Source organism: Amphichorda felina (genome assembly GCF_050947745.1).
Source record: "Amphichorda felina strain 45539 chromosome Unknown scaffold_1, whole genome shotgun sequence".
In the NCBI taxonomy this organism is placed as follows: domain Eukaryota; kingdom Fungi; phylum Ascomycota; class Sordariomycetes; order Hypocreales; family Bionectriaceae; genus Amphichorda; species Amphichorda felina.
The window spans coordinates 4,425,723-4,451,591 of record NW_028145049.1 but is presented as its reverse complement, the minus strand read 5'-3'; the positions used below and the strand labels follow the sequence as shown (position 1 = coordinate 4,451,591).

The following is a 25,869-nucleotide window of genomic DNA, read 5'->3' as shown; positions in this document are numbered from 1 at the left end:
GGGACGAAGAGATGGCGAGGGCGGCAAGGTAAGGTGGACGGACGTGGCGCGGGATGTCAACAAGGCCGGGTGCTCGTATCCGTTTGGGGTCATGGCCTGCAGGAAGAAGTGGGATGAGGTGAGAGGCAGATGTGCTTGAAGTTATTCTCTGGGATCTAGATTTCAAAGCTGATTAAAGTTCGGTCAGTGCTTCAGGTGTTGGAAGTCTGGGTTCATTTCATCCTGTTGTTTTTGTTGAGTGCCCGTGTGATAGCAGCAGATCCATGCCATACATACCGGACTACTCCTCGTGGTTGGCTATAGATTGCCGTCGCACTCATCCACCTCCTCGCTGGGTATCCCAATCCCTCTCAGGACCCTGGCCAGCCCGTCAGCGTCCCTCTTGAGCACCTCCCACTCCAGCTCGCTCTTGACCAGCGCCGTGCCCGCCAGCACCGTCCCGTTGAGCGACAGCGACCCCAGGACGTGCCCGTCCGGCGCCACGATCTTAGCTCCCTCAGCCACTCGCGGGCTCAGCACCAGCGTGCTCTTCGTCATAGCCATGTTGTAGCTCATCAGTGCCTCCCCCTGTCCCGGTGCCTCACCAGTGCCCTGGGTGGTGGTGGTGGTGGTGGCGGTGGTGCTATACCGGGTGACAGCACGCCAGGCCCGCCGGTAGAGACGCAGGTACGCGGCGTGGAGCTCCCCGGCCGGCATCCCCAGCCGGATGGCCTCAGTGAAAGTGGCGAACGGGGCCCTGTGCGACAACGACGATGACGAGGGACCCAGACGGTCGGCCATGACAGTCCACGGGGTGGCAGGGTCGAGGCCGTCGCGCATGCGAGAGATGGGTAGGAGCTGGATGTGGCGATGAGGCTGACTAGCACCCGAGTGGTCGCCCGAGTTGAAGAAGGCAAAGAGGCCGTGCTGGTTGTGGGCGTCGGCTCCGGTGCGCGCGTCCTCGTACGCGTGGATGCAGGCGAGTGTGGCCTCGAGGTCCGGAGCTTCTAGGAGGTGGGTCTGGGGCTTGAAGGGCTTGGTGGCGAGGATGAAGTGCTCGGGGACGACGGCGAACTTGTTGAGCACGAGGAAGTGCGCAGGACCAACGTCTGTGAGGCGCAGGGCTGGAGGGGGATCGTCGAAGGGGTCAATGGGCCTGTGAGGGCTGGCGGGGTCCGGGGGAGGGCCCTTGGGCTTGTTGGCCAGTGCGGGGGAGTAGCGCAGTTGGAACTGGGGGTCGGTTAGGGACTGTTTGATGGATCGTGGGGTGTGGATGGGCTCACCGGGATGGAGTTGGCAGTGAGGATGGTGACCTGCGTCGGGAAGTAGTGCAAGTCTCCGTCTCGCCTCGCCTTGGAGAAGGCCGCCTTGACGAGCTCAGGTAGGTCGGCGGGGGCTCTAATGTGAGGCATGGTGAGTGAGCTACTGACTGGGATGGAGGAAGATGAATGAAAATGAGGTTAGGCGGGATGAAGACATCGGCCATGAGGTCATTTCTGCTGGCGGAGACATGCATTAGATCAACGGCCCACCGACATCCATCAATTGGCGTCCGTTACGACGCCCTCGCTCCCCCAAACAACGCAGACTTTGGTCATTAATATCCCAAATAAATCCTGCATAAATATTACATGCTGTATTCTCGCCGCTTCTGTCTATTCTCTCTTTATCTAAACTTCCGGTTATATGCCAGGCAGACCAACAACAGCCCGTACAGCCGGGACAAATCGAGGCACAATGTAGGCCACATAGAACCCAATCGCCGCAGTCAAGAGTCCAGTAAACTGTGAGCGGATTAGCAGAGCTTCGCAGCATAGGCATAGTCTGGGGAAACACACCTTCTCGAACCACGTGTGAAAATAAATGGCCGTCATGAGCAGCATCCACAGGTTCAGCCCCATCACCGCAGCCGCAAACTTGCCTCCCACTCCGAGCCATATCCCCTTGTCACGACCCTCTCCCGCTGCCGTCTCTGCCTCGACACCGGCGCCCTTGACCGCTCCGTCAGGCATGACAACAGCCCTCTCGTCGGGCTTCCAGCTGCTCCAGCGCAGAACCGACCACCCAACCTCCTCCATGAGAAACGCCGTGCCCAGGGCCAGCAGGAAGACGTGGCCCGACACATCGTGCCCGCCCCGCCACCTGCCGCCCGCGCCCTTACACGCTACCGCCGTGACCATGTTGCCCACGCTCGCCGCGCCCCCCGTGGCCACGTCCAGCTCCGCCACCTCGCACTTCCCGCCCGTCCAGCGGAACCCGCGATCGATTATGGGCGGGCCGAAGCACCACTGCGTGACGAGGAACCACCAGCCCGTGACGACGGCCCAGCGGATGGCCCCGCGGGCCCTGCGCGCGGGCGTGGCCGTGGCCGGGTGCGTGAGCAGGAAGGCGGCGAAGGCGACGGTCAGCCAGGCCCAGCCGCGCTTGACGAAGACGACGTTGAAGAGGTTGGACTTGCGGGCAAAGTAGCTGGGGGCGAGGGCCGGGTCCTGGGCGTGGGACTGCGAGGCGTAGTCGTAGGGGGCGTCGCGCGTGTGCGGGGAGAGGACGGAGAAGAGGGTGCCGAAGACGAGGAGGGCGGGGAGAAGCGCGAGGCCGATGCGCTCGAGGGGAGTGGGTAGGTAAGGCGAGGACCGGGCGGCGGACCTGTTGCTGTTGTCGTCGTCGTTGGCCATGGCGGTGGTGGCCTTGGAGGATGGCGAGGGGCCAGTTTCGGCGCCGCGGCGGGTCACGACCATTTGGCTAGGGGGTAGTCGGTCTGTTTTATGCTGGGTGGTGATGAAGGATGGTGAGGCAGAATGACTGAGGTGTAGAGGAGAGGGCTGGTTGACGAGCCGGCGGCCACCGGGAAGCTGCTAAGGTGATGGCAGGAATGCATCAGTCGAGCTCTGGGGAATCATGACGTTATCAACACCAGTTGAGTTTTGGCAGACGCTGAGTGGGGCCTCCTCGTCAACTTGCACCTCGCTCCAACACACGTATCCTGATCAATCCACGATGGCCTCTGCCAGCTCACCCGAATCCACCCCCAGGAATCTTGTCGTCGTCCACGGAACCGTCTGGCCTCATCCTCGGCATCCCATGTCCAGTTCTAGCCACACATTGCGTAAGGTACCTGCCTAAGCCACCGCTCAGCACCCCCAGTGATCTCGGCCATCTGACTCACCCACCACCACTGGTGGTGCATTGCTACGCCCCCTCGCCTGACACCCAGTGAACCAACCAGCATACCTTATCAACCAAAAGTTACACATCCTCTCCCAGCGAAGTAGCAATAGTATAATGGTACAGATTCACTTGAATCGACTTCGGTCTCCAAATTCCTCCCATGTCAGTGAGGAGCATGGGGGGGTCTTCGCTTTTGGCAGTCCCGCAAACTGCTGTCTTCGAGTTCGATCCGCAATTTCCCCCCCTTTTGCCTTCTCTTTCATTTTTCACGTCTCGTTTTGTTATTTTTATTGCCTCCTTAGAACTTAGTAGTTTTATTTTAAAGTTCTATGCTTTTCTCATTCTCGTGCTTCTCAGGCTTAAATCGAGTTGCGTTCACTCAAACGTGACCAGTGCTAGGCTACCCTATACCTCGTCGATTTTCGACCCCTGCGATCACGGCATCCATCCATGTTTAGATCTTACAGCGAGGAGAGTCATCGGGTTTTTTTTTGGGGTTTTTTTTCTTCAGATACGCGCGCCTTGTTGCAAGATCAAGTGAATTATAGAGTCCCTTCTATGCAATCACGATGTTAGTTGGCGGGATTTGGTCATGGATGACAATCTAAGGAAGGGACTTTACTGCTGACTGGTAGGTTTTTTGGTTACTCTATCGGAAGCATAAGATACTTCCTATCTCAGTACTCTCTCTACTTGGACAACGCACCTCCATGCAATGAAAAGATGGTAGGATCTCTCCAGACTGTAGACACAGATATAAGGAAGGTATCTACGTACTCGGGAGAAACTCCTATAAAGGGGCACAGCCTAAGAAAAGTAAAGCATCTGGGCTAGCTACCTGGGCTCATGATACTTCCACTCCATGTTTAAAAACTCTATGGCTGCCGATTATATTGCCCCAACGCCCAAGCACAGCGGTATTCATTTTACCCATGTTGCTATCACAAATCACTACTAAAACCAAGCACCAGAAATATGTAGATAGCTTAACTATATACTACTTAGATATATACGGCATACTTGGATATATATACAGATGAAGATGGACAGCACTTCAGAACCTGCTGTCATGCAACCTCATTCCAAGCAAGCAAATCTCGAGTCCTCAACCCTGAGCCATGAGCCCCTGACGGCCCCGTGAGCGATGAGTCCCAGGCTTGACCTTAGAAGCTACCGCCCCAGCCGCAGGATCCAGAGCCGGGAGGCTTGGACTTCTGGGAGTTCCTCGTGACATCCGGGCCGGGGTTGGGGAACTCGACATCGACACCCTCGTAGGTGCAGACGCCATTGCCGACATTGGCGACAAACATGTCGGGGCGGCCGGCGAGGGCGTTGGTGGACACGTCGCGGTTGCTGAGCCTCTTGCCGCCGCCGACGGTGATGGCCGCGCAGTTCATGTACATCTCGCGGTTGCCCTCCCAGTTGAACCAGGTCCAGGCGAAGAGCATCTCGCCGGTGGGCGTGTCGCTGGGCAGGGTGAAGGGGTAGCTCGAGTCACCGGCGACGGGGCAGTTGCCGATGTACGAGTGGATGACCTTCCAGGTGCTGCCACGGTCGTGGGAGACGGAGGCCTGGCAGCTGCCGCCCTTGTGGGGGGTGTTGCCGGTGATGGTCATGCTGTAGCTGCCGCCCGGGGTCCACGTTGCGACGGGCTTGCCCGCGGGAGTGCCCAGGAGCTTGTGGGCGCCCTTGCAGGGGAAGTCGGAGCCTCCCGAGCTCAGGGGAGAGCGGATGTCGTAGTCGACGTTGGAGCCAGTGTTGGGGTTGTAGGTGGAGCGGAAGGCGGGAGGACTCTTCATCTCCATGTGGGCGTTGGCCACGGCTCCAAGGCCGAGGGCGCTGGAGAGGACTGCGAGGAGCTTCATGGTGTTTGACTGAGATGGGAGTTGTTTGGAATCTTGGATATGGGTTGCAGAGTTGGTAGGGATGCTGGGAAAAGAGATGATGGCCAAGAGTGGGAGAAGCACCACGCTTTATATTCACCAGTTAACCACTTTCCACTCTCACTATGAGTAGTCCAAGTTGCATCTCGTCTACCCCACGTTTCGCTCGTACCCGTTCGTGCGAGTTTGATGCCAAGCGACGATCCGAGCCGCGTTTCCTTGAACTCCTTCCGACGCGCCTCGGGGTCTTGGCCGCAACGTATTATTCTACAACTTCAATATTTGCTAGAGCCCCCTCTAGTGACTCCAGTCTCTAGAGTGTCTATGCAGAATACGTTGAATACGCCAACATTCACGTTACCTCTGAAGTCCGGGAACCATTAGCCTACGTCTATATTGTCAAATAAACAGGATTTAGATGTTCCTTGTTATGTTGAGCTATCACTTTATAATTAGTTGATGCCATATCATGTCCCCCCCACGATCATGGGGGACCGTCGTAAAGCTACGATTGCTAACGGTCAGGCTGGACGAGTACCCAAAGAATCAATTTGATACATTCGATACAAATACCGAACAACTACGTATAGCATCCTTGTTTAACCAGGCTGGGCAGAAGTGTGGCTCAAAACATATAGAAACTTCCAAAGAGGCATGTTAATGGGTGATTGTAACGTAGCATCTGCCCTAACTATGCCTACCTACTGCTAACAGGTATCCAATTCGGGTGGTCTGTCTCAAAATGATTCGATGATTCCAATTAGTAATGAATTGTTTCTTGGCCTGGAGAATAAACCAAAAAAGGCAGGTCGGGGCCGTAATTACATGTACGTGTACGGATACTGCTACTATCATCTGCACTAGATGTCAGTTCCGGCATTGACCCTTGCATCGATACTTACATCCCGCACAATCGGCTGTCAGAACGGCTCTTATCTGCATCTCTTCATCTCATCTCAACTCTCAGCCAACTACCTATGTATTGGGGGCTTCCTCACTACCGACTAACAACACCATGGATCCCTGCTGCTAGTTTTAAGACCAAGCTAGTATCCCATCTTGTAACACTTGTGAAGCCGCGCATCCCAGCGTCAAGTTTCACATATAGGATTAAACCCATTAGCCGCTCATCCGATACTCACGTTGCATTACATTGAGGGCCAAACACCGATCGGATCATCGGCCGAGACCAATACACATGGTAGCATGGCCGTCATGTGGCCCGCCTTATCAACCAAAGTCCCACACTAGACACTCGGCGAAGTAGCATCGGACACATTTATTTTCCTGCATCCCAGCGGCTAGTTTCCCATTACGGTCGAATGCTATCACTGCGTCCCACGCCCCTTCGGATGTGGGAGCACTCTGCTTCTGGCAGTCTGTCGAAGTGTCCGGCTGGCCTCGAGTTCAACTCGCCTAGATAATGGCTTTTGTTTTCTCACTTTCAATCTTTACTTTTCTAACAATTGCCTATTAATAACGTATATAGCTATGATTAAACCGCTATATTTATCGTCTTTGTCTTTACATGATTGTATGATATTGTGCAGCCACTCACCCAGTTGCGAGCGTGTAGGCGCCTGTATTAACTAACCCCTGTTCCTCGGATGTGACTGTGACACACCAGGCAGGGCCAGCACCAGCCGCCAACCACATCCCTTATCAATCAATATTCCGCATTAAGTTCTTAGCGATGTAGCGAATATTATGTATGGCTCCAACTTCGGTTACCACATTCCGGCTCCCGTGCCCTTCCAGGTATGGGACCCCTTCGCTTTTGGCAGTCCAAGATAGTATCTTGGTACCTGCGGGTTCAATCCGCTCAACTTCTAGTATTTTTTATTCTCTCTCTTTTTTTTTTAGCCTTTCACCCGTTTGTTCCCGCTTATATATATTATTTAATAGATCATAGAATTATTCCAAGTCTGCTCTTGCTCTCTCCTTCTCTTTGCTTTCTTACGAGTCAATGATAATCTGCAGCGGCCTACGGGAACCCCCCACGGCCATCCCTGTCCCCCTCGGTCACTGACTCACCAGCCACTAATACTACCCACCCGCCTAGCTGGCAGCAATCGCCAATAGCTCGCTGCCCAACCATGTCCCTTATCAATTAACATTCCGCATCTCATCCCAGCGAAGTAGCAGTCAGACACAAAACTACTGTAGCCTAGCGGCTAGAACTTTCAATTCGAATAGCTATCCATGCCCCTCATATCCCCTCGGACGTGAGGGCCCTTCGCTTTTGGCAGTCTGACAGGGTCTCGCTGGCCCCGAGTTCAACTCGCCCAACTTTCACGTTTCCTTTTTGCTCTTCACTTCTCATGCATTTTTCTCCCTACCTGCTTAAACTATAGCACCAAATCATTATGATGTTCAAGTCAAGTGAAATTAGATTTGAGGGCACGGTGATAGAACTCCCGGTTACCGCAGCCCGGGGACTCACCATGAAGCGACCAATCTCCACAGCCAGCTGCCTCGCGTCAGGCAGGATAACAGCTTCCTCATGTTCAAGTTATCACCAGCCAAGAAATAGCTGAAGATTGCCTAGGTAAGGCTGTCTATGCCCCGGCTACTCATCCTTGACCACTGCTTCATTCCATCCAAGTTCACCAGCGGGTCGCAGCTACGATTAAAAGTCGACGCGTCGCGCACCCCTCACGCATGCATCTCAACGCGGCTGCGTGGAGCCACCATCGCCAACCTCAAGCACTCCCCTGTCCCGATTCTTGACCACGTCGACACTTCATTTTTTATGCGTTTCATCCTCGACCACATCTCGAACCCCTCTCGCGACCCTGGCCCGATCCTGCGCATCGTCAATATGCCTAGCAAGAGCGTCGAGCTGGCGAAGGACGCAGACATCGTGAAGACCGTTGATCTCGTATGTGCCGAAAGGCAACTTCTTTACCATGGTTACCATTCCGTTTCCCTCGCTTCATGGGGATGTACCGTCTGGAAGGGCCTCTGGTGTAGAGACTGTCCCGGCATTTATGTTAAGCTCTCCAAGGTTGGGTTCCTGCCCCGGGATACAGTTCGGCGCCTGGTTCCCCCAGACGTGAAGAACGCAAGTGACATGCTACTGGGGATGACTCAAAAGGCCATGTCCCGGACCAGGCTCCTAGACCTATCAAGTAGGACATCCCATGGCGCCCAGCAAGAGATGCTTGTGTCGTCGAGGAAAGATTGATGGCCCATCTTCCAGTGCCCCCTAACCTGCCATATCTGTACTTTTCCCCATCTATGCGTACTTCTACTTCTAGGGACCATCCCGTCCCAAGTTGATAATACAAAAAGCCCAGCTCATTTACTGCCTTGAAATATATTCCTTCTGGCCTGCCGCCATGGGATACTACCTTATCATATACGTGAACTGGCGGTGACTAAATGATGCTACCTGAACACGAGGCGCAGATGGAGGCATCGTGCGCTTCCAACCACGTGGCGATCGAGGAGGGAGTGCTACAAGGTCTGGGGCCCTTGCACGGTGGTAGAATCAAAGACAAAAAGGATGACGCAGTAGAATGCTATTCTAAACAAGTTGAGGCAAGATATAAGAAAGTAAAGTGCGTAAAAAAAGGGGGGGGGGGGGGGAGATCCGGCACCGACGGGACTCGAACCAAGCAAAAAGCGAAGGTCCCGAAGGACTAACTGAACAAAATTTCCATTTTTTTGGTTTGTATGAAGCTACTTCGCTGAGAAACAGGTGGGTTATTTTGGTATATAAGGGCTTGTTGGCTGTCGTGGCTTGGGGGGGAAGGTACGGGTTGGGCAGGCAAGCGCTTGGTGAGTTGACTCACGCCGAACTGGACGCCACCTCCACTCAGCCTGGTGAAAACCGTACAGTACCACCTCAGATACGTAGAGTTGGGGTCAAAATATCTTCTATTATTGTCTAGGTACTTCTTTTCGACACTATTCGCAAGAAGTGTTTACATGGGACTCTCCGACAAGTATAGATTTCAAGATGAAAATCAAGAAAGCAAAAAAAGAATAAAAAAACAGAATCAGAGACAGGCTGGTGCAAGATATCAAGATGAGAATGCATAACAAAAAGGAGGTGCCTGGCAAACTAGACGGGGTTCGAACCAAGCAAAGCGAAGGTCCCGAAGGACTGAATAAATCCATGAGCGTTGAATTAGTACCTTTAGGTACCCATTGTATTGTGTTTGCGCAGCTACTTCGCTGAGAAAAGGTGTTTAATTTTGATACATAAGGGGTTACTGGGGTCATGGCTTGGGGGGGGGGGAGGGAAAGGTGCCGATCAGACGCACGGCGAGTTGACTCATCCTTCTAGGCACGAGGCGAGTTAGGTGGGTAAGTAAGTATTCGTATCCGTAGTACCTACAGGCAAGCTGACATCACCACCCTTCGACTTATTGAAAACAAAACTGTAACACTTGCAGTCAAAACTTCTTCTATGATTGCCTACTAGTTTATCTCCGACTCTTCTAAGTTCTCGTCCACCAGAACTCTTTCTCGTGTCGTCTCCTCGGCAATATGTATATGCCACGTCATGTTGAAACCCACACGCTATGCCTCCCCCTAACACCAACAAAGCCAAGGTATGTACAATGTGCGAATACCGCGATACTACACTCATCAATACCCCTGCGTCCTCCGCGTCCTCTCCAGCGGCCTCGTATCCCGCCCCTTCCTCTGCATGTCCCGATTCGCTTGCTTCACGATCCCAATCGCCTCCTGGATCACGTCCTCCCCCCGTCGCCAAGTGTACAGCGCCACCCCCAGCGCATCCAGTTGATCGTGCGCCCTCTCCAGCCGCCGGCTCCACAATTCTAGCTTCTTGTTCTGCGTCGGGGCCTGCTGGGCTCCTAGCTGCGGCGACCCGCCCGGCGAGCCACCCGGGGAGCGACCGTTGGACCGTGGGGGCAGCTGCGGCATCAACGAGGGCGCGGAAGGCGGGGGCAGGGGCTCATAGTCGATATCCGAGTTGGCCGCACTTTTGGTACTCGCTGGGGTACCGCGCCGTCGGGGTGGAGGTGGTGGAGGCGCGCCGCTCCGTGGGGTGCTACCCCGACTACTGCCGACCGACTGTGCCGACGAGTTCTGTATCTGTGCCAGGGGGTGCGTACCGGCGGCACCACCGCCCACTGGCTTCCTAGCAGGGAGCGGTGGCGGCCTATCGTCACCGTTGAGTGGTGCGCCTCCGGCTGTCGCGTTGCCCTCGACAATGGACGGCGTACTTCTCAGAGAAGCCGGCTTCACAGGCCGTGGTGGCGGCGGCTTCCGCGCGCCAAGAAGTTCGGAGGCACTGGCCTGCTTGCGGAGAGCCGGGCGCTTGCCTTGGTTCCATGTAGCGGACTCGTCCGGCTTCACTTGTTGAGGCTCCTCGGACAAGTCGATCAAGTCCCCCATGACAGGTCCACTGGACGGCTTCTCCTCGCGAAGACCAGTCACTGACGACTTTTGTCGGAGTGGCCTGGCTGTCTGCGGTCTTCCTTCATTCAGAGTCATATTGGACGTCTTGCGGCGCAGACCATTGAATGACGTCTCAAAAAACTCTGTCTTCTCCGGCGTCGTCACGTCCCGGATGAAGATGGCCAGTATCCTCCCGGGGTTTGCGAGCGCTAGCTCTGTGTATACCTCTAGGTCGGCTTCTCCGCTGTCGCCAACGAGGAGGAACTTGCGCTGGGGAAAGTCCCTCAGCAGACGCTCTAGTGTCGTCTTCTTCCTCTCTGCCACAGGTTCAAAGATTCCCTGGAGCATCCCTGTGTAGTGCTTCAGGTGCAGGGAGCCTGGAGGCAGTCCGACAATCTTGAAGAATGTGGCGAGCACGGGGTACAACTGCCAGGGGCTATTGGAGCAGTAATGGATGCTGACACCGAGTTCGTGCATGCTGTTGTACCACTCCTTGACGCCATCAACTGTCAGGTCTCTCAAGTTGTGCACAAATGTGTTGCGGAAGATTTCCTTGGTCCCGCCCGATATGTTTGACCTCTTGATGGTGTCGTCGACATCGCTGATCAGGCTGATTCCGCGAGGTTCCGTGATGCGTACCTCCTGTATCGCCGACAGACTCTCGTTGGCTAAGACTCTGACGTGTGTCGGGATAAACTCGAGAGGTGCGCGCAAGTTGAAGTGCCCGGCGTCGTTGGTTGACACTGTGCGTGACTGCGACCTCGAATTGTTGTAGAAGAACATGGTGACTGGGTGGTAGGTTATGGGATTCGTCATGAAAGGTGCTACTCGAGCCATAAGGTTGGTATTTGCCACAACCAGCTCAGCTTCCGTCATCTCGGCCGCGGGAGTCGAAGTCGCCCGAGATTGCGTAGCCGATAGAGTAGGGCTCCCGGGAGCCGAATTCGGCTCACTCTTGGGCCGCGCCTTGTAAGGATACATGCTCCCATCCCGGGAATCACTGAGCGGAGGTCGCTCACTGTAGGCGCCGTGGTTCGCAACCATACCCTCTTCCTGACCCCGGCGCTCAATCTTCGCAGCTTCACAATCAATCTTCTCCTGCTCTCGCCTTTCCTCGTGCATCTGGTGCTGGGTGCGCAGCCCTCCTCCGGGGGTAGCTTGGTGTTGCGCCTCGGCTCTCGGAGCAGGTATACCACTCAGCTGACGGGCAAGACCGATGAGCATCCTGTTACGCCTGTTCATCGGCCCTGACTGCGGCGAGTATAGCCACCCTCTGACGTCCACGTCGACAATGGCCTTCTCGTCCTCGTTCCTTTCCCACTCCTGGCGCCAGTAGTCTTCATTCCCCTGAGAGCTGTCCTGGGCATTCTGTTGCTGTTGCTGTTGCTGTTGCTGAATTTGGTTCCAGTCCTTCTTGACGTGCCTCTTTGCATATGATGGGAAGAGAATCATCTGCTCGTTGCCGTGCACATGGATGGGCACATCCGGGAACGCCCCGGGGATATGCGTCCTCCCATGCCCGTCGTAGCTCGCATCCAGCCCAGTCTTGGTCTGCGCATACTGCTCCCGCATCTCCGTCACCGCCTGCTGCCCACTCCTGTACAGACTTCCCGCCATGGCCACCAGCCTCATCCGGCGGTACCCCCGCTCGCCGGGGTTCGTCTCGACGTCGCCCATGGCAGCAGCGCCGTAGCGCGTCGCGGGCCCGCCCGTGGTTGGCTTTCCGTGTGTCCTATAAGACGCCCTCAGCGCCCGCGCATCTTTGGCGGGCCTGGCGCGCGGGAGGGGGCGGTTGTGGTGCGGCCCCAGCAGCAGCCGTCGGCTGTGCCGCGCGACAATGTCGACGATGCGGCTCCGCTCGGCGCGTCGGCGCTGGCGCCCAACAATGAAGCGGTATATGCGGGATTGCAGCCCTTGCTTGAGGTGCGGGAGGGCGTCGAGGTGGAATTCGAGGAGGCGTTGGCGGTAGCTGTCGCGGACAGCGCGAGGGGAGAGGTAGCGGAGGAGGCTCTGTCTGTGGTGAGGGTGCTGGCGTGGGAGCCGCAGGAACTTGAGCGGGGACCTGAAGGGAGCCACTTTGTCGCGGTACTTTGTGGGTTGCTGGCCCCAGGTTATTCGGATTATTCTTTTGTTTTATAACCCAATCGTTTCGGCAGATCGGATCGATGAACGGCCAGCTGATGGCGGTAGTTGACTAGCTGTCCTGGATGATCTAAGCAGCCTGAGCAATCGTGCCAGTCGTCCGGCAGATGGCCTGGATTCAGATTTCTCACATGTCAGCTGGGGTGGGGGTTATGAACAGAATTGATCGCAGTCAACTCAGGTGGGAGCTCGGAGCTCGTGATGCTGATGGCAGTTGGCCCTTTTGATGCGCTGCTATGTCATGAGGGATGCGCCGCGGGGACGCCATTAGTGGCTGGTGCTGTGGCGCACCAATTCCTTCCTTTCAGTTACCTGGATGGTGGCACCAACAGCTTCTTCCTCTACTTCTAGCATCATCACTTCGTTGTTTGCTGCTAAGAGTTAATCAATAATTTATATTTATGATCAATAGAATTAATGCACAGGTTCACTTCTACTGCTCCACGCTAGTAATACACTGTCTACTATTTACCTGCCGCCCCTACCTCTGCCCCTGCCCCTTCCCCTCCCGCCTCTTCCTCGACCTCTCCCACGACCCCTTGCACCATCTACTCTCTCAGTCCTCTCGCCGCCTCTATCACCATCTCTCTCACCACCTCTGTCGCCACCCCGACCGCCACCCCTATCACCACCCCTCCCGCGACCTCTGTCACGACCTCTGTCGCCACCTCTGTCGCCACCTCTATCGCGACCTCTGTCACCACCTCGTCCGCGCCCGCTAGGCTTGCCGCGCTCCTCCGTAGCAGTAGTGCTCTTCTTGGCCTTGCCAAAGTTGCCTTCGAGCCTCATCGCTCTCGCGTCCAGGCGTTTCTTGTCCTTGTTGCTCAGTTTTCCGCTGCTCGTCTTCTGCTTGAGCTTCTCGCGAAGCTGGTTGAGCTCATCCCCGCCGGCATCCTTCGCCGCCTTCTTATCGTCCTGCGTCTGGAACCACGTCCGCTTGGGGCGCGACTTGATCTCAGCCTCGTGCTCAATCATGTTCTCGCCCTTCTTCAGCTGCATCTCGGCTTGAGCAAGCTGCCTCTGGGTCTTCTCCTCCTTGATGATCTCATCGATCTCGTCGTCCATGTCGTCGATCTGATCCTGCCACTTGTCCGCGTCCTCCGGGGGGATGTTCCGGCTCACAATCTTGGCACCCTGGGACTTGGCAGCCTTGACGGCCGCCCTGACGACCTTGCGGTCCGGCTCAGCGGCCAATGTCACTGCCGTACCCACACGGCCAGCACGAGCTGTACGGCCTACACGATGGACGTAAATCTCTACCGACTGGGGAGCTTCGTAGTTGATAACAGTGTCAACACCCTTGATATCCAGACCACGGGACGCCAGATCAGTGGCGAGAAGGTGGGTGACCTTTCCGTCTCGGAACGCTTCGACATTTTCGATACGCTGTTGAATTGTAAGCAATGGTGTTCATCATATGAAGAAAGGGGTTTGACTAACCATTGTCTGGTTCATGCTTCCGTGCAGTTCACCGCACGAGATTCCAAAGAGGCCAAAGATGATACGTGCCCTGTGAGCCTCCTTCTTCTGCCGGAAGAACACAATGACCCTCTCGGTGTATAGGGTCTTGCATAGATGCACGAGGTAGCCAAGCCTCTTGTCCTCGCGCCCGGGGCGAAGTCGCACAAATTCCTGGACCAGAGTCCCGACAACCTTCTTTTGCGAGTCCACCATGAGCCTAACGGGCTTGTCCATTCCAACACGCACCAGGCGGTCGACGCTGGAGGTCATGGTAGCAGAGAAGAGCATGGTCTGGCGAGACTTGGGCAGGGTAGTAAGGATCTCGTTCAACTCGTCCGCGAAACCGTCTTCGAGCATTCGATCGGCCTCATCAAGAACCAGAATCTCAACAGTGTCCACGTTGAAGCTTGCCGAGTTGCGCATGTGATCGATGAAACGTCCGGGCGTAGCAATAATGACATCGGGTCGTAAGCGGAGTTCAGTCTCTTGGGCCTTGAGGCTGAGACCACCAACAGCAAGGGTAAACTTGATGTCAGTAAAGGCCGCAAGCTTGGTAGCCACAGCATGACACTGGATGGCCAACTCACGCGTAGGGGTCAGAATGACAACCCTAGTGGTGGGCAGCTTGTTAGGCCGATACACGAGTCGGTCCAGGATGGGTATCAGGAAGGCGCCCGTTTTTCCGGAACCCGTCACTGCACCACCAACGATGTCCTTGCCCATCAGGGCAATCGGAATTGTCTTGCTCTGAATGGGGGTGGGTTTCGAGAACCCAACCTGGGCCAGACCACGCATGATGGGGCGAGAAAGCGACATGGGAAAGAACGTAGAAGAGTCCGTCTTCTTGCCAGGTTTGGCCGCCTCTTCTGGGGCAAAGAAGGCCTCCCTCTTAGCCTCCTCCTCGGGATCTTCCTCGTCGCTCTCGTCCGAGTCTCCATCGTCGCCCGGATGAGCAACAGGCGTGGCCACGGAGTCGTCGTCTGAAGCAGGCTCATCGCCGTCCTCCTCAGCCTCATCATCCTCGCCATCTTCCGATCCTTCGCCTTCTTCTTCGGAGTCTGATGGTGCGTTCATACCGAAAGCATCATCCGCCAAGACTTCGTCATCCTCGTCATCCAAATCGACGTCCACGTCAGTGACGACCTCGTCGCCATTAACCTCATCCTTAGATTCGTCTTTGGCGGCCCCCTTCTGCTTCTTCTCTCTCCGACGACGTATTATCTCGTCCAGGTCGACTCCCTTTCTCTCATTGTTCATGCTCTTCTTTGCTCCGTCGAACCCCCAACCCTCGAAATCTTCCTCCTGAAAAGTGCCGGCGTTGTCCACCATGAACTCGAAATCTGGGTTCATGGCACCATCATCCTGGTCATTTTCGCCCCAAACGCCATGGCGCGGCTCCTCCTCCTCCTCTGAATCTTCCTGCTTGCCCTTCTTGGACTTCTTTGTCGTCTTTGCCTTCTTCCGCGGCCGCTCTGGAAGCAGCTCCTCCTCGGCTACGGGCTCGTCGTTGTCGGAGAGCGTGTAGACAAAATCGTCGTCCAATGGTTTTCTCTTCTGTGCAGGCGCCATCTTGACGCGGAAACCCTCGAGGGAGGGGATTGTTTTAGTGACAGGTGCTATGAAAATGCCAATTCAAATGGGACCAAGTTCGACAGTGGGGCCGGCCTTGGAGCAAAAATTCACTGATCCCCTGCTGGCCGTTTTTCTGCCACCGGAAATTTTGGCGGTGAGCGCCAGCAAAGTGTGGGCCTTCAACTGCGATCAGCTGCACGTGACAGAGATGGAGGGGCAACCGTCGTTTCTCCGAGCAGAGAGACCCCCTCCCCCCACCACGGTTGATTGGGCGACCAGCGACCAGCTCAACACTCGATGGAACACCGCGAATAGCGGCACCGATTGTTTAATTTCTTCTCCCATCACCCTTTGCTCGTTGTGTCACTACCCCGGCAGCGCCTAATACCCACCCCGCGTCTCTCGTCTTCTCCTCTTCCTAGACCTGGTCTACATTCGATTCTTTTCTCGTTAGCACACGCAGTTTATTCTTCTTGCTTACAAAGATCTCGAAATCAAGATGGGCGAGTCTCGGTCTGTAGTCCTCACGGCCACACATATCGACGAAGATAGCGAGACGAGGGGGCGCTGACAGGTTTCACGTACAGACAAGAACTTGTGCAATGGCTGAACAGCCTGCTTCAGCTCAACATCACAAAGGTTGAGCAGTGTGGCACTGGGTGCGTCTCCTCGAACCCTCCCCCACCACGATGGACGCGCCATCGGGCAGCACGACTCCGAACTGACCATATCGTAGTGCTGCGCTGTGCCAGGTCTTTGACAGCATCTATATGGACGTCCCCATGTCTCGGGTCAAGTTCAACGTCAACTCGGAGTATGCGTACATTCAGAACTTCAAGGTGCTTCAGAGTACGGCCGTAATCATAACCCCCTTTTTAATTACACCCACGGCTGACCCGTGCTACAGACGCCTTTACCAAGCACCAGATCGATAAGCCCATCCCCGTCGAGCAGCTCGTCAAGTGCAAGATGCAGGACAACCTCGAATTCCTGCAGTGGACCAAGAAGTTTTGGGATCTCAACTTCCCCGACCACGACTACGATGCCGTCGCACGGAGGAAGGGTGGTGCCCTGCCCCCCTCTGGTGGTCCCAGGGCCGCCACCGCTAACACCGGTGCCCGGAGGGGCGGCGTGACCCCCAGCGGCGGACCGCGCGTTGCAAAGGCTGCCGGCCCTGCCACTGCGGCTCTACAGCAGGAGAACGCCACGCTCAAGGAGACGGTCGTCGGCCTGGAGCGGGAACGGGACTTTTACTTTAGCAAGCTCCGCGACATTGAGCTCCTGATCCAGCAGGCTGTCGATGAAGACCCCGAGCTCGAGAAGATGGAGGACGGATTGGTGAAGCAGATCCAGGCCATTCTGTACTCCACGGAAGAAGGGTTCGAGATCCCCGCCGAGGGTGAGGCTCTGGACGACCAGGAGACCTTCTAAGAGAGATGCAATACCATGTGAGGAAGGGTGGATTACGAGGCACTTATTGGCGTGGCAAACAGGCGAGTGGTTACAAAGAGCGGAAGTTGCATAGACCCGGTGATTCATATTGAGCATGGCGAGCATTAGTCGGCGCTTGATACTACTCAATGTTAAAACGAAGACTACGACAAAGATGGCAACAGAGATGGACAACAGTCAGCTGCTCAGAAGCTTTACAAGCAAGGCATTATAACATGATGCGAAATCAGAAGTAATAAATCATAGTTTGGCCTGCGTAAGAAGCCATCCATGTAATAACACAGCCACATCCAGGCACCGGGTCAATTCAATGATGGGTGCCCGAACAGCATGATCTGATCAGCGAGTGGTGCAGGGCCCCTGGAAGACTAGCTGAAAGCACCACTTGACCAGCCAGGCCATACCCACAATTGTATTCCAAAAAGAATGAGACATCTCCTTTATCGCTACAAATGTGACGGTTCAAGTGGTCCTGACATCATCTCATCTGTTCCATTCAGCCAGTCATTTCGTTGAGATCACGGGGTGGCGGATCAGACACCGATGCCGATGGTTGCACATCCACTACGTACCAGGTACGAGTACCTGGAGGCGTCAGTGGATCTGCGATGGCATGGGCCTAAGCTGGGGTCCGAAGCTCCAGGCGCCAGAGCTGCTGTATTTTTAGCGGCTCCACCGCCAACGTCCAGGTGACGCATTCAGCATCAACTGATGCCCGACAGTTAACTCTTCTCAACAACTATATTATTCCGCCCGGCTGGTTCTGGCATGTTTACCGGCAATCATACGTCTGAAACTCGGCCCCGTGTCTACTGTTAGAGCAGAGAGTTGATAGATACGACAAGGGACAGCGACATGGCTCCGCCGCCAGAGATCGCCATCCCGTCCACCAGCGTCGGCGGCGCTGACACCTCCAAACCCTTCACTCTCTACAACATCACCCTCCGCCTACCCCTCCGCTCCTACGTCGTCCAGAAGCGATACTCGGACTTCTCGCGCCTCCACGCCTCCCTGTCCGAGCAGGTCGGCGCCCCGCCCCCCGAGCCGCTCCCCGGCAAGCACTGGCTCAAATCGACCGTCACCTCGCCCGACCTCGCCCAGCAGCGCCAGGCCGGCCTGGAGCGCTACCTCAAGGCCATTGCCGAGAGCCCCGACCGCCGATGGCGCGACACGACCGCCTGGCGCGCGTTCCTTAACCTGCCCAGCTCGTCGAGCACGACCAACTCGGCCGTCTCGGCGGGCGGCATGGTGGGCAACGCGGCCGCCGGGGCCGCCGACCCGCACACCTGGCTCGACATGCACCGGGAGCTGAAGCAGTGCCTGCACGAGGCGAGGCAGTGCCTGTCGCGGCGGGACGGTGCCCTGGACAGCGGGAACAGCTCCGGCGTGGCCGAGGCGGGGACGGCGGCCAAGAGGGTGCTGGTCAAGGGCGGGACGCTCATCAGCACCCTGGCCGACGGGCTACGCAAGATCCAGGATTCTGGCAGGCTGGGCGAGGGGGAGCTACGGCGGCGGCGGGACCTGGTCTCCGCGGCGCGGATGGAGCGGGACGGCCTGGAGAAGCTCGCCAACAGCACGCCGTCCGCGTCGGGGGCCAGGAATGGTGCCGACGACGCGAAGCAACCGGCATCGTCGGATAAGGCCGCGCTGTTACGAGGTGGCAAGGCGGGAGGGCGTGTGCTGGGGGCTCCGCTGCCCGAGACGGCCAGGACGCGGGAGCTGGACAATACGGGGGTGCTGCAGCTGCAACGGCAGGAGCTGGAGCAACAGGACGCGGACCTGGAGCAGCTGGCGGCCATCATCCAGAGGCAGCGCGAGATGGGCATCCAGATCAGCGAGGAGGTGGACCGGCAGAAGCTGATGCTAGACATGATGAGCGATGACACGGACCGGGTCCAGGGCAAGATCAAAGTGGGCAACGACCGTCTCCGGAAATTTTGACTGGGGCTGGCCCTTCTGGTGATGCGGGCGACGCTGCTGGGCGCGGGAGCCGTGGGTTGGGTGACGTGGATGGTGAGGTGCCTGGCGGACGGGCTGCTGTGGGTGGCCGAGGTGCTGGCGATTCTGGTCGTCCAGCCCAGACGGTAGGGTCAGTCCAGGTGATGGGCACGCGGTGGCGGTGCCCTTTTACTGCTTTTACGGCGCTGGGAGACGATCTACTACTACACAGCACACACGCAGTCAGCGTACAGCATGTTTTGGGTTGCAATTAAGACGGGTGTCTGCGCTTGTTAGTACGGGATCCGGCGTTGCCTTCGTTTGCTAGGATTTATCGATACCAGGATACCATTATTAGTTCGAAAGACTCGTCTCGCAAGAAGATCATCTGGCATGGACGCAAGTGATTTGTGACTGTCGTCGCAAGCGTCAGACCGAGGGCCATCTATTCTACACCCACCTGGCCGGGAATGACCCTAATTGAGATCGCCCCGGACCGATCCACGTGTGCAACCCGGCACCTAATATTAATACAAGGCAATAACAATGTTGGTTATTCCCGTTCTCCTCGCCTGTCGAATATGAGAGCCCTTTATCACTTTATATCAAACGACAAAGCGTAATTCAAAATATAAGGCCAAGGTGGATTGTTATTCAAGCCTACGAGTATACGAAACCCAATCGATCATTTGAAGTTCCTAAGCAATAAATAGAAAAGGCTTTTTATATCTATATATATAACAACAATGGGTATAATTATATACCAACTACATGGTACAATCACTCAACAATCTCCCCTACCTGGAGCTGGCGGTCCCAATCGGCTGGCCTTGGCCCGCATTTTCCACCCTCCATTCAACAAGCGTCTCCTGCCGTATCCCCGTAAGCGGTATCTCATCGCCGCTCGAGTTATCGGTGTGCCGGTCTCGGTCATAGGAGACGGTGACGTTCATGCTCCCACACTTCTTGGCGGGGACCAGAGACGGCTCGCTGCCGTCGTGGTCCTCGTGCCCGCCCTCGGTGTTCAGCATCTTGTCCCAGGCCCGCGAGCGGCGGCCGGACAGCGGGCCACTGCCCCCGATTGTGTTCAGGCCGCCGCCGCCGCTGTTTCCGTGGGAGGGCCCCTTGCTGCGTCCGCTGGACGACGGGAGGAGGCTGCCCCATACCATGCGGACGAGGGGGGCGAGCGTCGGTAGGCAGCCGGAGACGATGCCGCTGCTGATTTCGATGACGTTCCAGGCAATGGGCATGGCCAGGGTGTCTGGTATACAACGTCAGCGAGGGGGTCCTTGGGAGGTTCCTTGGGAGTAGCATGGGCTGACTTACATGGCACGTCCGCCCTTCGGTAGCTCAAGTACACGACAAATCGGTAGATGCTGGTAAAGACGACATAAGAACCAAGCAGAAAGATGCCGCTGATCAGGATGCGCTGCGCCAGCGTCGTGCGGAGCCGCCAGATGTGAGGTATGGGCAGGGCCAGGATCCCAATGTCGACCAGGATGCTCGGGATCGAGATGCAGAGCTGCGTAAGGAAGAGGTCGATGCAGGTGCCCTCCAGGTACGGCTTCCAGATCTTCGCCCTGGGGGTGCACTGGAAGGTCGCGGCGAAGATGCAGGCCAGGGTCCATGCCGTGGATAGCCCGCCGCAGATGTAGCTGCCGATGCGGATGCTTCGCACGGGGAAGATGCGGTTGTACAGGAACAGGATCGAGATTTTGTACATGTTGACCCCGCTGACGTAGATGATTTCGGCTCCTACAAGAATCTAGAAGATACTATTAGCTGCGGCGGTCCCTGGTCAAGGATGTGGCTGGCACAGAGGCTCCGGGATGTTGTATGCGTACCTCGTCCAGTCTTGAGAGCTCCGCGACACTCAAGCGGCCCGAATGTAACCCAACACCGTACCGAATCACTTGTTGCTTGTTAGTCTAACAGCGACGGTGCAAACCCCGAGGTTTCTGCCACGGGGGAACATACTAACTAGATTGAAAATGAAGTTTCCAATCAAGATAATCAAAGCGCCCACCATGAGCCAGTCGTCAATCCCATAAGGGGCACGCTTCCGGTGGCGCGCCGCGAAGCGCAGGGCCACAAAGACGGCGGCGACAACAGTGAAGGCGATGCTGAGGTTCCGCGCCGGCTCTCTCAGGTCCTCGGACAGGTTCTGCTTGGCGGCTTCCTCCCGCAGCTTTTCCTTGTAGGCCTCCAGAGCGGCGGCCTCGTCGAATTCTCGCTCGAAGATGGACGGCATGATTGCGACCCCACGTCCGTTTCGTCGCCTTGGCAAAAGGGGTTTCAATGCGTGGGTGCAGCCTCTCGGAACAGATTGAGGCGGTGAGCCGCGGGCATGTCGAGGAACACTAATGCTATCCTATTGTCGGAAGCATCAATGGAATAAATGGCGGCGATGTGGGCTAGGAGAGAGCAATGGATGGCGAGCCCGTGGCTGGCGATAGCGGCATGAATTCGTAGGTAGGAAATATGATATGTAGCCTGGTATTTCGATAACCTTCACAGGGGGAGCAGGAAAAGTTGGGGGCCATCGGTTAAAGACTGCGGAGCAGATGAGCCTTGGCCCTTAGACATCGTACTACTATGTACGACATTGTACGACATCGTACTCCGTACCCATGATGAGCCTCGTGGCTTATACTAGTGAAGATTCCGACTATGTGGGCTCTGCATCGCAAAAACTCCCAGGGTCTGGCTCTCAGGGGAGGGGTAGGCCTGAAACCTGTCGTAACCCATGTATTGTATCCGTATGCCATGAATCGCCCGGATTGCTGATTCGCCCGACTTCGCCCTTGGCTGGTATTGGGTCAGGCTCAGGGTCTTGGGGAAATGCCGCGGGATTCCTCCTGAGCTTTCAGTCTAACAGTCTTGAGTCAAGCCCGCACAGCTGGGACGCAGTCTCGCAGATGTCTACTAATTTATTGCTTGCAACCGGGGCAAATTGGCGTGGGCCCTGGCTGGAAAGTCTGGCTTTCCAGGCCCAACCACGTGGGGTACTGGACGCCCCCGAAACAAAAAGAGCAAGAAAATCGTCGTCTTGCAACAGCCCCGTCTTCGACACATCGTGCTAGTACTACTAGCAGTAGTATTGCATCCTTAGTAATAAATAGTACATGTTAGTACAATGCTGGTCTGGTCAGAAGCAAGTCCGATCGCGAGCACAGAAGACAGCGGGCAAATGCCATTTGGCATGTCTCGCCGGTCACCTCTGGATTAGAACGCTGAAGAGATATTACGAGTAATACTGTTACACAGATTTACGGACAAGGGATTGCCAGTAGGACCCCTCCCATCCCCAGCAAACCCCCTGCTCCTCGTCAGCCCCGGATCGTGATGCCTGCCATCGCATCAGACCACCAGGGCGGGCTGGGCAAGGGGGTGGTTGACCCAGTTCCCGGAAACCATCTTGCGGTATTGTCTTATACAGCTCTCCTCCTCCTAGGTACTCGTAGAGTCCTGATAGTAACGGCAAGTTGGGCAACTACGGTAGGCCAGCTCGCGCCGCCAAATATCAGGGAAAACCCTAAGGATATTGGGCTGACAATAAAATCGGATATCAATAATATGTACTAACAACGTACGTAAGTACGTATCCCTATCCCTATTTGGTATACGAGCATTGTGCACCAAATTTTAGGGACGACGTCGAACGGCCCGGGGCCGATCCACTAATACGGAGTAGTACTACGGAGTACTATTACTACAGATAACTACTACTAGTAGGTATCGTCTCTAGCTTGGACCTATCGTAACAATTCGTCGTTTTCATATTACAGCTTAGCGCTCCTTGAGGAGTGGAGTGTCATCCATGAGAACGGGTCTGTATTCGTCTGCCATGATCTTGTTGTCGAGGTGGAGCGTTTGCTAACCCTCACGAGCAAGCTCCTCTGGGGGAGAAACACGCTAGGGTGTACTATGTATGAAAGCGCCGAGTCCGCAATACCTCGCAATGGCGCTATCACTGCTCCGTAGCACCAGCGTCATCAATGTCGGTGGTCTCCCTCTCTCGCCGAAACCACAGCGCGGCCACTGATGTCCCAGCCGTGCGTCCCATCTCCTCAACAGCCCCCGAGGAGTAATGCCGATTGGGTCCGCAACCGATACAACATGGCAGTTTGCTAGTTCCAGCCTCCAGGCTCGTCATATCCCTGCTGCCAGGTGGCATAATTTGCCAATCAAGCCACTTGCCGGCAATATTTCTACCCTACGACGTATGGACTTGGAGAACTGCGGTCCAGCGCAGGTGGCCAATAGTACCGGCTGATACCCAGTAAGCTCCACCTCTGCATCTCGGTGATTGCCAACTTCAAGGCTCTTCAGTGGCCGTTGTCGCACCTCATGCTCATGACACCTGGACACCTGGACCACAAAGGGGTCAACTCCACTCACTGCGGTTGGCATTAACCGGCAGATTCCATAGTACCTACTCCGTACTAGAGCTAATATCAGAAGCACTCCCTACTTACTAGCTAGGTATTATTAGTAGTACTCGGCTATTCCCTTAAATGCTAGCATGTGCCGCACAAAAAAAACGCCATGGAAGCCATCTCCCAAGCCCCGTGTTCCGAAATCCTAGCAAAGCAACCAGGAAAAAGAATTGAAATAAAATAAAAATGTCTAGCCAGCCAACCATCGGTAAGTGGCACGCCCTCCGGGATGCCGTGTCTGACTAAAAAAACAACGATGCCTACTTGTGTCCGGCTAACACGACCTGATTGGACCAGTTATTGTTCCCGGCGCCTGGCAGAAGCCAGTTGCTTGGGACGGGTTTCAGCAGCAGCTCAATGCGGCCGGCTACCCCACCGAGTATGTGGCCATGAAGACCGTCGGCGGCACGGAGCTGCCCCTGGCTGGCCTCGAGGACGACGTCGCCGAGGTCAAGGCCGTCCTGGCCAGGCTCCAGGGCGAGGGCAAGAAGGCCCTGCTCCTGTGCCACTCCTCCGGCGGTCTGGTGGGCAGCAACTCGGTCGAGGGCTTTGATGTCGCCGGTGTCATCTACATGTCGGCCTTCCTGATCCCCAAGGGCAAGAGTCTCTTGGAGATGCTTGGCGGCAACCCTCTGCCGTGGATGGTCATCCAGGTTAGTAGTAGTGCTATTATTAGCTCACAGACGCCCACGGCATTATTATGTATTATCTGTTGAGGGAAAGAAAACTGACAATCGTCTGCTTCACCAGGAGGACCGCGTGGTCGGCGACGCCGCCGCTCTGCCCCAGGTCGCGTTCAACGACCTGCCCGCCGAGGACCAGGCCAGGTGGGCAAAGGAGATGACGCACACCTCCATCCGCCTCTTCGCCTCGCCCTCTGGGTACGAGCCCTGGGCGAACAGCGTGGCCTGCAAGTACATCTTCTGCACCCAGGACAACGCCCTGCCCTTCCCCATCCAGCAGCAGATGGCCGGGCAGCTGGGCCCCGACGCGGCCACCGTCACTCTGGACGCGAGCCACTGCCCGCACCTGAGCATCCCTGACAAGGTGGTTGAGGCTATCAAGACACTGGCTTGACCATAGATTACGCATGTGTTTACTTTGGTTGCATAGAGAAGACAGCCAGTTGGCTCAATTGAACTTGCTGCAAAGTAATCCCTTCTAGAAATCCAAGGTCTCGACGCCTCGTGGATGACTCGTGGCTCACACATCTATCGTCTCTTCGTGTTGCGGTCAGGGTCTCGGAGGACTAGCTTGTCAAACATTTCCACGTCTGGACTAAGTGTGCACTGACAACGGTTTCCACGTGTATTATGACTCGGTCTAATCATGCCGACCGGCTTCCCATGTCTCGTGCGCTGATGAAGCATCAGCGAGGAGCAAACAGTATTGGTTTTGATATCAAACGATCGACGAATTGGGATAGTAGTATATGCCACTACATAGAGGAGTGTATTTATCAGCATACGAAGTAGAAATCGACAGTCTGATTGGGCGTAGTAGAGCGAAAATCATGTGTCTGGATAGGCTCTTCTCTCCAACCACAGCCTGCGCACCTACCTTTGCCCTGACCGAGTACTACCAATATTGGGTCAATTGGATGGTAGTATCAGTGTGTGATTTCCATTTGATTCCTGTAGAGTGCATTTGCAACTGTCTCAGACAGTCGGCGAGGACGACTGGCACAGCCGTGGGAGGAGATATTCCCCCATTCTCCAACAGTGCTGCACTGGTGACTGGTGACTGGTGGTCAGTGTCCCTCCCCCGCAGCAGCTGTGAAGCTTGGCCCCAACGGTGCAAGTCAAGCCATAGAAGTCAGTCGACAGGGGTCAAGCAGACCGTGGTTGCTCAGGCAACGCGTAAATGAGCAATCACACGAGTTCGCCTGATTGATGATTGACCCGATCCCACCAGACAACTCATCAGTTCAAGAGACCAGAGATTATCCTACCAACCTGTCTGGAGTCCCCAGGCAGTTTCCAAGAGTTGCCTCCATCGTCGAACTGCCCATGGTGAAAAAGAACAAATCCGGCCCCGCCAGGCTCCTCTGCCAGGGACTCCTCTTGACACGTCAACGATTCGTCCACGCAGTGGGGGTGGTCTGCGGCGTTTTGCCTGACCGCCCGTGCCTGTCAAGTCGACCTGTCGGGGCAGCTCCAGAAGCGCGGCGCCTTGGATTGGAGCGTCACGATACCCATTGGATAATAAATAACAAGAGACGCGGGAAGCGGGGGTCTGGCTGTGCGCCCTGTCGTCGTCACGAGCTATGTGGTGGCGGAGAGACGACTCATCACACTGGAGCTGTCGATGATTCGTGGTTGATCGTCTTGGATGACCTCTGAGGCGCCGCGCACCGTTGGGGGGGGACGATCCTTCGTCCGACGGGCAACGACTACAAGGACTCAAAACCGTTGCCGTCTGCCGTCTCGGGACTGGACGTTGATGCAGGTGTCATCTGA

General features: G+C 56.0%; 8 protein-coding genes across 8 annotated transcripts; 3 read left to right on the top strand and 5 right to left on the bottom strand.

The window, feature by feature from the left end:
* Nucleotides 1-297: 297 nt before the first annotated feature.
* On the bottom strand, nt 298-1,391 carry APA2 (ATP adenylyltransferase-domain-containing protein; the record flags this gene model as incomplete). The annotated part of the gene is made up of 2 exons (XM_083190940.1): nt 298-1,209; nt 1,263-1,391. 2 exons carry the CDS (start codon nt 1,389-1,391, stop codon nt 298-300), a joined length of 1,041 nt encoding a protein of 346 aa, XP_083054799.1.
* Nucleotides 1,392-1,661: 270 nt separating this feature from the next.
* ACO1O0_001452 (fatty acyl-CoA diphosphatase) lies at nt 1,662-2,717 on the bottom strand (the record flags this gene model as incomplete). Its single annotated transcript, XM_083190939.1, has 2 exons — nt 1,662-1,763; nt 1,818-2,717. 2 exons carry the CDS (start codon nt 2,715-2,717, stop codon nt 1,662-1,664), a joined length of 1,002 nt encoding a protein of 333 aa, XP_083054798.1.
* A 1,593-nt stretch (nt 2,718-4,310) lies between these two features.
* ACO1O0_001451 (uncharacterized protein) lies at nt 4,311-5,012 on the bottom strand (the record flags this gene model as incomplete). Its single annotated transcript, XM_083190938.1, has 1 exon — nt 4,311-5,012. One exon carries the CDS (start codon nt 5,010-5,012, stop codon nt 4,311-4,313), a length of 702 nt encoding a protein of 233 aa, XP_083054797.1.
* Nucleotides 5,013-9,629: 4,617 nt separating this feature from the next.
* Nucleotides 9,630-15,578, bottom strand: DRS1 (the record flags this gene model as incomplete). The annotated part of the gene is made up of 4 exons (XM_083190937.1): nt 9,630-12,506; nt 12,861-12,919; nt 13,034-13,934; nt 13,989-15,578. The coding sequence occupies 4 exons, from the start codon at nt 15,576-15,578 to the stop codon at nt 9,630-9,632; spliced, it is 5,427 nt and encodes a 1,808-aa protein (XP_083054796.1).
* A 502-nt stretch (nt 15,579-16,080) lies between these two features.
* Nucleotides 16,081-17,012, top strand: BIM1 (microtubule-binding protein BIM1; the record flags this gene model as incomplete). Its single annotated transcript, XM_083190936.1, has 4 exons — nt 16,081-16,094; nt 16,169-16,240; nt 16,318-16,430; nt 16,489-17,012. The coding sequence occupies 4 exons, from the start codon at nt 16,081-16,083 to the stop codon at nt 17,010-17,012; spliced, it is 723 nt and encodes a 240-aa protein (XP_083054795.1).
* An 876-nt stretch (nt 17,013-17,888) lies between these two features.
* On the top strand, nt 17,889-18,974 carry ACO1O0_001448 (Phox homologous domain-containing protein; the record flags this gene model as incomplete). Its single annotated transcript, XM_083190935.1, has 1 exon — nt 17,889-18,974. The coding sequence occupies one exon, from the start codon at nt 17,889-17,891 to the stop codon at nt 18,972-18,974; it is 1,086 nt and encodes a 361-aa protein (XP_083054794.1).
* Nucleotides 18,975-19,768: 794 nt separating this feature from the next.
* On the bottom strand, nt 19,769-21,222 carry ACO1O0_001447 (uncharacterized protein; the record flags this gene model as incomplete). Its single annotated transcript, XM_083190934.1, has 3 exons — nt 19,769-20,232; nt 20,298-20,736; nt 20,953-21,222. 3 exons carry the CDS (start codon nt 21,220-21,222, stop codon nt 19,769-19,771), a joined length of 1,173 nt encoding a protein of 390 aa, XP_083054793.1.
* Nucleotides 21,223-23,596: 2,374 nt separating this feature from the next.
* On the top strand, nt 23,597-24,487 carry ACO1O0_001446 (alpha/beta hydrolase; the record flags this gene model as incomplete). The annotated part of the gene is made up of 3 exons (XM_083190933.1): nt 23,597-23,618; nt 23,708-24,063; nt 24,161-24,487. The coding sequence occupies 3 exons, from the start codon at nt 23,597-23,599 to the stop codon at nt 24,485-24,487; spliced, it is 705 nt and encodes a 234-aa protein (XP_083054792.1).
* Nucleotides 24,488-25,869: the final 1,382 nt, after the last annotated feature.